This window comes from Setaria italica, chromosome IX (genome assembly GCF_000263155.2).
Source record: "Setaria italica strain Yugu1 chromosome IX, Setaria_italica_v2.0, whole genome shotgun sequence".
NCBI classification, from domain to species: domain Eukaryota; kingdom Viridiplantae; phylum Streptophyta; class Magnoliopsida; order Poales; family Poaceae; genus Setaria; species Setaria italica.
In genome coordinates, this window is record NC_028458.1 from 43,145,528 (window position 1) to 43,156,891 (window position 11,364).

The 11,364-nt window shown below is 46.6% G+C and overlaps 1 protein-coding gene across 1 annotated transcript; it reads left to right on the top strand.

The window, feature by feature from the left end:
• The first annotated feature begins 9,418 nt into the window (after window positions 1–9,418).
• On the top strand, window positions 9,419–10,849 carry LOC105915181 (probable serine/threonine-protein kinase yakA). Its single transcript, XM_012849108.1, has 2 exons — window positions 9,419–10,581; window positions 10,801–10,849. The coding sequence occupies exons 1-2, from the start codon at window positions 9,419–9,421 to the stop codon at window positions 10,847–10,849; spliced, it is 1,212 nt and encodes a 403-aa protein (XP_012704562.1).
• The last annotated feature ends 515 nt before the right edge of the window (window positions 10,850–11,364 follow it).

Here is an 11,364-nt window from a genome sequence, read left to right on the forward strand (position 1 = left end):
GCCTCCGCCTCCGCCTCCGCCTCGCCATCTCACTTCACCCCGCCACCGCTCCTCACCGCTGGTGAGGGGCGAGCGGAAGGGGGAGGGGAGGGGAGGCAGATCTAGAGGAGGAGGAGGAGATGAAGTGTGTGGTGTGTGAGGGTGAGAGAGATGAAATGTGAGGAGATAGAGGAGATGAGGATAAGAAGCCTGCGCGCAGGTGACAGAGTGTCAGCTGATAGAGAGAGAGAGGAGGGGGGAGGGGTGCGGGGGGATGGGAGCTTTAGTACCGGATGGGGGTTCCACCCGGTACCAAAGGGGGTCACGGGGACCTCATCGGGGACTATCTATTAGGCTCGATACTAATGCTTATATTAGTACCGGGTCAAAAAGTGACCGGTACTAAGTCTCGGGATAAGAGGTCATTTTTCTAGTAGTGCCAGTTGTTAGCACTGCTTATTAGCACAAAGGTGAAGACAAAAAAAAAGACAAGACATTCCCTCAAAAGCGTCAAAACATGAAAATCTTACTAATTAATAGAAGCAATATGCCATGCTAACTCAGCCAAATGAGAGGTAGACCAAACTTCTAGTGACCATCTGATAACTGAAATTCCCCCAAATAGGGAACGTAAGGTACGGTGCACTTGGAAACAGATAATCTCCATCAAGAGAGCAGATAAACTGCACTCCTCGATTGCCCATGTTGTATGACATAAGACCTTGTCGCTCGAACGCTCGCCAGATAATGAAAACCAAATTACATTCTGGATGGATCGCGATCACATCATAGAACTCGTCACTGCTGCGATGAGATCTTCCAAACAGTTCCACAATGCGAAGAGTATTCTTCAGGGTCCACTGTTCACTGCTATAATCTTCGAGAACCCAAATTGATAGTTGGCAGGCATTAGATAGATCTACATGCATAACATACAGACGTCCCTGAGAGTTGCAAATGGATGTACAACGATGATCCATCATGTATGACATAAGAATACGTCTCCACGTCTTTCCCTCTGTGTCCACAGTGATTAACCAAGAATCACGAACACTGGTCATATGCAGAATGCCATTAAAGAAGACTTCATGTGAATCATCGGTTATTGCAACGCTTCTGGTGTCGCCAATAACTTGCTGTTCTTGTAATCCCAACGTCCAGTTTCCGACGAGAAGATCATCACCCCTCTGATTGGGCTGCCGCAATCGGAACCCGACACAAACATAGTACGTGGGAGGAGATGGTCGGATCAAAACCCAATCGATACGCTTGCTTGCTGCCCCGAAATGCCATTGTATTACGGGGCAGTACAGTCCACTGCTCGTTGCAGGATTGCACACGACATAACAAAATTCAGTGATCTTTCTAGGGCGTCTCCAGCACTGGCAGAGGAGAAGGCCGTTGCAGGAGTGAACAAGCCTGATGCATCCATAATGGCGCAGGAAAGGGAGAGGTGGATCGAGAAGAGGCCGACCGTCGATGTTGAGGAGATGGAGGTGGAGTTCTCCGTCGATGTTGTCACTCTTGTAGAAGAAGAAGCCGGATACGGTCTGGGGTGACTTCTTGACGATCTCGTGGTCGGAGCAGAGGACGTGCCACGATCTGGATACGCACCTGAAGCGGCACAACGACTTGTAGGGCACCCGCGACAAGATGTCGATGAGAGATCGTTGGAGAGGTAGGTCATGCGGTGCTTCTCCTTCGTCGACGACGACCCTTCCATTCTATCCGATCTGTAGAATGGTGATGAAGGGCATCATCGATCGCATCAATTTCTTGCAAAGATGTTCTTGTCAAAGAAGAGGGCAAAGAAGATCGAGAGGAGCTTTAACCCTCAAGTGCGACACGTGAAGGCCGGCAGCGGCGGCGGATGGAGAATTATTCAGGAAGTGCGTGCGGGTGCGGCGGATGGGACGTGATTGGTGAATTTGGGATAGCACGGAGCTGTGAGAGGTTTTTGCGCGATTCCGTTCATCTAACGTGGGCTGTGCCGGACCATGACCAAAACAACTCCAAATTGGAGCCCCTTGCTTCTTCGTTGGGAGTGGACTTTTAGGCCCAGCCCAAATATTTTCTTTCCCTTTAATTTTCCCCTTCCCTTCTGGCAGCATATCACGTTCTTCATCTCTAGCGATATTTTTTTAGAAAAAATCCAAATTTTTAGAAAACCTTCTAAACTATTTTTTTTGTTTAATTTACCCCTAAACTATACTATTTGGTTCAATTTACCCTATAATACAATTTATTGTTTCTCCGTACACAAGTTGAATTTTAATTTAAAATTTTGTAGGATGGTATTAGTCGACACCATATAATATATGTTTAAAATATATTATAAATTTTTAATTATTTGATAAATATTCTAACACGATAATCATATATAGAAGTAATTTAGTCGCGACAACATTATTCTATACACTTTTTTAATTCATGGTTATAATTCATGCTCATAGGCTGCATCCGCACTGTGCGCACAGGAGGAGTGGATGGGAGCACAGACGGCATCTGTACAAGGGGCAGAAGACGATTGGGTGTGGGGCCCATGGATGGCAACCCCTAGGGATCCAGGCGTGTGGGGGTGTGGGTGAATATAAGATGTCTCTTCAAAGTAGATCGGACAACTAGAGTTTTTTTTTACATCCATCTTCTAAAATTTAAGTAAGGATTTGTTTAGAGGATCTGCTGGAATTGCTTCTGAATAATGAAATCCAAAATATGCTTTGGAAATGCAAATATTGAGTGTCAATCAAGATTTCTTCCACGAATGACTACAGGCACCACAACAGCCGGTGTCGGCTCAGCCTGAGGCGTCATATATATCTCTATCTTCAGTTTGTAGGTTTGTTAGACGGATTGCAGCTGGCTAGTTTGTTTCTTTAGATCATGTTTGCAGCAAGACGCGCTATTTCCTCATCACCTCCGATCCCTGCGGAACAACTCGACGACAAGACGCAACCCCTCCATCCCCTTTCTCTCCCGGAGAACACGCCTCCGGTCATCGTTCTCGCCTACGGTCAAGAGGACGACGACTCAGGGCACTCATTAGCTAGCTCGACGTCGTCGTGCACCAGTCGATCACGGCGAGCATTGGCTCGATCGGCACGCCACCGTGAATGCGACGGTGAACGGCAATCATCTCGGCGAGTAAATACAATTTTCAGGATATGCATCACGCTGAGTGTGGCTAGCAGCTCTAGCCACCCTATAGATCGTCACTCTCTCCTCTTCTCTCTCTTTCCTTTGCACACGCCCGTAGAGCTGTAGAGGAAGCCCCAATCTAGCTCACCTTTGTAGGGCGTAGACTTTTGCTGGATGGATGCTTCTAGTTTAGCCACCGTCCATGTAGCCAATCACATTGCCTTTCTCTCTCTAAGTAGACCACCAGCAGAGAGAGAGAGAGAGGGAGAGAGAGAGAGAGAATCCCTCAGATGCTGAACGTCGTCGTCGATGGCCGTGCTGTGTAGTAGTTGAGGAGGGTAGTGGAAGTGTCTTGTCACTCTGCCACATCTCTGTCTCTTAAGTGTTAATGCCTCTTGGTTATACATGTCATCGATAGGTCGGCTCTATGTGTAGGCCGGTTTCAGCCTATATACGTAGACGACTGGACTCTCCTTGATGGATCGATCGGTAGCCTGCATGTGATGCATGAATGCATGCATGCATGCAGCTAATGGATGTCAGATGTGCTTTGAGATCGACGGCCTGAGAATTCAGCAAGCAAGCTAAGAGTGTCGTTTTTTTTGACACGAGGACGAATATTTCAGCTTGCCAGCTCATGTTGTTTGACTTGGGAATTCATATACTTGTTTCTTCTCCGCATGCGCATGCAGCTCGTCATCTTTGACATCAACACCGCGTTTGGCCGTCTCAAAGAAAAAAATGGAAGAAAAACACCGCGTTATAACACAATCGTGTGGTTCGTTTTTTTATTGAAACACAGTACATACCATATGTAGACCTCACAAACACGCACGAACCCTCGCTCTTTACAAACATATGCACACAACCCTACTCCTATGAGCACCTCTGAGAGACCGAACTGGCAGATCCTCGAGATTGATGAAGTCACCACTGATGCATTATGACGGGCACGTCACCTACGACCGAAAACTCGACACCGATTAAATTCTGAAATAAATCTAGAAAAATGCGAGCACTATAGTACCGAGTCGAGGGCTCGAACTCTGGTGGATAGGTTCCACAACAACAAACTCTACACTCAGTTCGCTCAATCGTGGTGGTTCGTTCCTCAAGGGTTTTGTTCCTATATATCAAGATGGAATTGACAAACTGACTTCATTTTTATAACATGATATCTAGACCACTGGACATTTTATGGTTGTACTTGGCAATTGATTTTTCCTTAATTAACTAATAAACAAACTATACGAGACCGAATCGCCCCGCGTCGTCCGCTCTAGGCGGCTCGGGCGGCTCCCCCGTCCCCCATCCAACCCACGCGCTCCCTCTCTCCCTACCTCCGCCACCACCGGAGCTGCTCGTCGAAAGCCCAGCAAGCAGCGAGGAAGGCGGCGGTGAGGCCACCTCGCTCTTCCCCCTCCTCCCAAGCCCCTCCTCCCTCCCCCTCCTCGCTTCCTGCTCCGGCGTGGCTGCCGGCCAGATCCTCCTCAGGGATGGCCGGATCCGTGTGAGAGGATGCCAGATCTGTGCGGAGCTCGTGGTTCTTGCCAAGTTCCGGTGGCCGGCGGAGGTGTTGGCTCCACTTATGGCTGGACCATGGACAGCGGCCGGGGCTTGCGCGGCTCCATCCATTGCGTCCCCTGTGGTGCGGGGTGCTTGCAGCCCGGTTTTCTCGGTGGATGGCATGGTTGCCAGTGTGGCGGCCATGGTGCGCCCGCGTCGTAGCGAGCGGTGCGCCGCCGCCCCTTCCTGCCCCTCCTGGCAGCTCATGACCCAACGTGGTGTCTCGCAGCAGGGGGCAGCAGGGACGGCTCACGAAGCCCTTGATTGTGAGCCAGCGATGGCACCAGGAGCTGCCACGGAGGCGATGGCCGCGGCGCTGTTGTCATCCGAGTCTGTGCGGAGGTGCGGAGGTGGCGTGGCCGGCAGCGGCTTGGTCGACTGCACTCCAGCGATGCCGTGGTGGCGTGGTTGGTTGTGGCCAAGCGAAGGCGTGTCAGCAACGCCATGGTGGCAGGATTGGCGGCGTCAGCCACCTCTTGCACCTCTGGTCCGCGTGGGCAGGCATGCTCCATGTTTCCATCACTCTCTCGTGGATGGCGGTTGAGGTTGAGGTGAAAGCCTGGATGGCAATGTCTGCGGCTGTCGTTTCCTCCTTGGAGGCATCCACTCTAAACCTCACAGTCTCGTTCTACTATGCTATGATGATGCGGGTGAAAATCCAACCCTTCTTGGGCCGGTGTCGACGGTGCTATTAGCGTCGTGTCCTTCCAGAAGGCAACACAGGCTTTTCTAGCGTGGTGGTTCGGCATATGCCGCCTGGCTGTGGCGGGTCGTTTCTTTTTCTTCTTTCTTTCTTTCCTCACAAAGTAAAAAATCAAAAAAAAAAAGAAGAAGAGAGAGTTGCTGGTGGTGGTGCAGACGCTGCAGAGCGGATGTTGTCCAATGGAGTGGCAGCTGGAGATGCTGCGGAGCTGCCGAGGCCGCCGGTGGTGGAGTTGCGGCAAGATGACGATGTTGTGTGGTACGGGTTGATGTCCCAATCGAACCGGCCAAATGATGTTTGTTGAGTTGAGTAACGAATTGCTTGGTGCGGCATGGTTGAAGTTCCAATCCAACCGGCCGATATTGTTGTGTAGTTGAGTTGAGTTTGAGTAGTGCGATGCTTTGCGGCGCGTATTGATGTCCCAATCCAACCAACCTGCTTTTTTTATATTTGTTGTTTGCTCAACCTGAGCTTATTCTTTTTTTATATAATCGGCAGCTCTTCTACGTGTTCGTTTCAGAAAAAATAAACAAACTATACCAAGAAAACAAAATCAACAAATAAAATAGAAAAGGGAACTTTGTACTTAAGAAAAACGTTAAGATTCTTTATCCTGTAAGCATATAAAATTGTTAGGTTAGGCTGGCTAGTATCTGAAGTTGTCGTTGTCAAATTATTATTCCATTTGCCAACCGCAATGATTGTGCCGACGAAGAGCCCTTTTGGAAAATTGACCATCGATCCCTAACAAACAGGGGAAAAAAAAGTGAGGAAGCTTTAGCTGGAGATAGATCTTGCTTGCAAGCTACTATCGTCATGGGCTTCAAGTACATAGTACAACGAACTAAAATAGGTGTACACAGGACATATATACACCACGCGGGCGCAAACACTGCAATATTCTAATTTGACCACGTGAAGATGACATAAAGATGAGCGAAGTGCATCACAGTTAGTTTAAACCTTTTATTTCACAGTCTTTATTTTCAGCTACATTATGTATGAGCCATCCCAAAACATACATACAAGCATCTGATGCCAACTTTGGTAAATGTTAACGGGCTTGTTTGCTTGTTTTCCTTTTTTTTAACACAGTACACAGTAGTAGACGCTCACATGTACATACACACACTCAACTCTATAAATACATGCACACAACCTTATCCCTTTGAGCACCTTCGAGAAACTGAGTCAACAGATCTTCGAGATTGATAAAGTGTATGTTACGAGTGAATCGAGCTAGGATATGGATGCTTGTGCAGCTAAAGATAGGGTGTTAGTATGTTACGTCCATCCCTGCTAAAGAGCCATGCATGGCAGCAAAATAAATGTGTGTTTGCCTGCGTTAAGTTCCTTCGTACACTTACATACGGTCTAATAAGGACCATCCTCTGGAGACAGGAGCACTAGCTAGGTATAGGATTTGGAGGGCATGTCGTCGCCTCCTTACATCCTGCGACAGTATACTGCATGAGTTGCAGGTTTATATATTGCTGCGATAAACAGCTAACGGGTACTAACGAATGGTTGTGTAAAAAAAATGACAGTACCGTTACTTGAGAACAGGGTTGGAAATTGAACATCTTACTTCAACTAATAACTTGGGGAATAAAGCACAAGCAATTTTTTCCTTGGCTGAAAGTTAAACCTATAGTATATCGTCTCCCCCCGTCCCACAAGCAATATAATTTTTTTCGACCTGTCAATATGTTTGGTGATGGTTGCAGGGAATTTGGGAGTACATACACAATTGATATCTGCTGTGTCCACCACACAAGAAAGATCGCCCTGTTCATTCTCCATCCATTGTGATAGAAACTTTTTTTAAAGATATTTTGGATATCATCATCGACACATAGTCCCCCAAAGACTCAACTTAGGCTACTACTTTTTGTTGTAACATATTCATAAGTATAGAAAATATACACTATCATGAAATTACGTGCTTTTCAAGGCAAAATCTACCGTATCGTTTTCAAATATTCAAGCTCAACATAGACAAAGTAATTTGTAACCAAAGTTTGGAATCGTTGCCACATGCAACCTAAATCATAACTACTCTTCGTAATCGTGGGTCGAAGTACGTAGATCTTAAGACCGGGTAGTTCTCTTAGGACACCTCTCGATAAATTTACCATATTGATTCGGTGATCTCACCTTGCTCAGCAGCCACTCGCTTAGGGCCACCTAGCGTGCATCATGATGATCTGTACGTGACTAGGACGCCGTCCGATCATTCAAGCTGAAGGCTCCGGGGCGAGCGCAATATACATACATCACGGCCATTTAATCATGCATGCATACTAGACTGGGCCAAAAAAAAAGAAAAAAGAAAAAGAGCTCGACCGACGACCAATGCAATATCATCGTGCTTATATATAACCGCTGAAAATCCAATATGCATAAATTCAGTATGCATATCAATCACATTGCGGCTGGTATATATGGTCGAGATATATGCAATAGGTTTTGTTCGGATTGAAGAGAAGATCGGTATAGTACATGCGATCGTCTAACTCTATCTTTGAACCTTTTTCCACTTGCATCATTTATAATTTTTTAGATAATGGAAAGAGTATCCGGCTTCAACCCCTCGTGAAGGGAGAATCAGTCCATACATTATTACACGTGTAGTAGCTAGACATACGTTACACGCTCGCAATACAGAAAGTACCAACAAAGCGTGATTTTGAGGGGTACGTTCCATAGCTAGACATACGTAGTCATCTATGGGAGAGGTGAAGAAGTGAAGTGCCCGACTAATGGACCGTCATCATTTTATTATTCACATTACGTGCATATGCAGAGCGTGATTTTGAGGGGTATGTTGATTCAAACTAAACGCCCCTCTCTAGCTCGGCGCATGCAAAGGGTCATGCACTAGCGGTCAGACTTGAACGACAGCTACAGTATGTTGCATGTATGTGGCCAGCACCCCCTCTCTGTTCAGTTTTGGATATGTACGTACTCGGTCGTTCATGCAATGAATGAATTACGGACTTCAGTTGCGATGGGCCGGCAGCTCCTTTTCGGCCCTCAAATTGATGATAGCTTGGTCGTTTCGACCAAAATTCATCACTAGTACGAGCAGTACAGTAGACTTTCCCCTTTATATCTCAAGAGACAGACGACGACGACGACCATGCTCTGTACGTAGCCAATCATTCTATCAGTGTGTAGGGTACAAGGAGAGATGGGACGGACTGCACTTGCGGCTAAAGATACCGTCGATCGTCTGTATATTTAATGCCCGTGTTGATCTCCTATCGTGGAAGAAGAAATCATGAACATCTACGTTGCTATCTGTTTTGTAGGCCACCTGCTTATCTTTATGTGACTGATTGGTGAATCTTATCGCCTTCTCAAGTCCGTTAGCAAGCCCAGCAGCAGCCAGGCAGCAAAACAAAAAGGAGCTGGCCATATTTGAATTCCATGCATGGACCTTCGTTCTCACTCGCGCACGCATGATGCCACCTGCAATCCACTACAACTTGTGCAATCTTTTTGTAGGCAGCTGCTATATGATTTCTATATTGATTGTAGCTTTGTTTTCTTGGTATGAGTTTTTAATTTGCTCCAACAAAAAGGATATGAATCCTCAACTCCTTCCAATGGAATCTATCCAAAACCTTGACCATGAAATCCCAGACCATCTTGTACATTATACTATCCATTCATCCCTGGTATGTGGGGGGAGGTACTTTTCAGACTTGAGCGGAGTCATTTTCCTTCTTTTTTTTTTCTCGCGACCTGCAGACTTGAGGCAAGAGTCAATGCTATACCCCAAGTACCAAAAAGATGACTCAACGTTGTGTGCTGTCTTTTTTAGCTACACTACCTGCCAACCTACCACCACAAGACCATATGACATGCATTGCCAAAAGGATAACATTGCATCCTAACAAACTCTATGTGCTTCCTAGTACCACCCTATTTATATCACCCCATCACCCTGGCTTACACCCTACCATTCTCACACGTCTCTTGTTTCCTTAGCAAGAAAGAGAACCTGATCGATAGCTAGGAGGCGAGATGAGGAACCACAAGCTAGCTCCTACCCCTTCCTCCTCCTCAAAGAACAACAAGGTCCAGGAGCAGCCACACCTCTCAGGAGCTTACATTAGGAGCCTTGTGAAACAGCTGAGCTCCTCATCTGCAGCAAGATCCAAAGACCACGGCACCATGGGCGCCAAACCGCATGCCCAACCACAACAAGAAGATCAGCAACAAGCCCAAACAGCACCACCACCGCAGCAGCAGCCACACAAGAAGCAGGTGAGGAGGAGGCTGCACACCAGCAGGCCGTACCAGGAGAGGCTGCTCAACATGGCAGAGGCCAGGAGAGAGATTGTCACAGCTCTCAAGATCCATAGGGCCTCCATGAGACAAGCCAAAGAGCAGCAGCAGCAGCAGCAGCAACAACAACAATTGATGCAACTGCAGCTGCAGCAACAACAAGAGGTTCATCTATTGCAAGAGCAAAGCCAAGCAGCGACTAGAGCTTCTGCGCCTACGAGCTACGGTTCCTACTCGGATTACTTGTACAATTCTCCATTTTCACATTTCACTAGTCCTAGCAGCTATTCATCCCCACTCACTTACCAAACACCAGTCGCGCCCTTGGTTAATTCTGAGCATAACTTAGATCATCTGGTCCCTCTTCCTGCACAGCCACTAGGCCTAAACCTTAGCTTTCAGGGATTCAATAGTTTCGTCGGTGATGATACCAAGAACAGTGCTTGTTCTTTCGATCCTCCGTTGCTCCAACCATCGCCTACTTCCTCCTACTCAGTCTACTCCTCTCCGTCGGTGACGATGGCGAGCCATGACCTGTCGGCTGTCACCATGGAGAACACTTCACTGGCAGCAGATGCGTCACTGCACCGAGTGCTCGACGACGAGGAGATGGCGGCCATCTACTCCATCGGGGAGCAGCACGACATCGAGTGGAGCGACACCATGAACCTGGTCACCTCAGCATGGTGGAGCAAGCTCCTTGAGAGCATCGAAGACAAAGGCAACGCCAGCGCACACGCCGGAGGTGCTGCGAACACGGCGGAGGATCCGTTGGTGGACATGCCCGGTTGGTTTGGCGATAACTTTGGCCATGAGGCTAACGAAGAAAGCAGCTCTGACGCCCCTGGGATGCATTTGAACGACTACTACCATCACAACGTGGATGTCTCCTTGCCCGGGTAAGTAACTGATAGTTTATATCATATTTATTATTGCGAAATACAAAAAAATATTATATGTATTCTGCTTTTCCCTATCGATATACACTATATAAGAGGAGGCATATATGCAAAAATGTATCTGTTGGAATCGATAGCTGCTATATATTGTAGGAAGGAAACATGTATGTGATGTGTCATTGGTTTGTCCAATATGATGAATATGACTCTTATTTGCAGTATGGACATCGGAGAAATCGAGGGATGGGATGCAGAATGGTTCTCTTGATCCTGATTGATCTGTCATATATGGGAAGCAATTTATCGAAGTTTTGAGCAAAATTGCTCCCCCTTTCTGACATGCTTTTGCTGTATCTCTAATAATAAATGGCTGGGCTATTAGTAATAGATTGAAATGTCAAAAATTTGATCCCGAGGAGTGTGTCTTGATGTGTTGAGTAGCATTGATCTGAGAACATTTCTAGATGGTATCAGCCTTTTGTAAGATCCATGATGGTGTACTTACAGTGTTATCTACGATAATCAACAAATGCAGTATTTTCATCATCTTGGTATTGTGTCTAAAATTTTGACTTCAGATGTGGTGTTGATGGATAAAATTTAGTGAAATATAAAGTTTGAAGTGTAAAATATGTATTTTCATCTTGTTTCTGCCCATAAAGTAAGTAGTCATATTGAGCATTTTTAAGAGGTCAATTAGTTGAACAAACTTCCTTTTCTTATGTCAGATACTTTCCATTTATTTGATGTAACTGATTTATTACAGTTTGGATGTGCTTTACA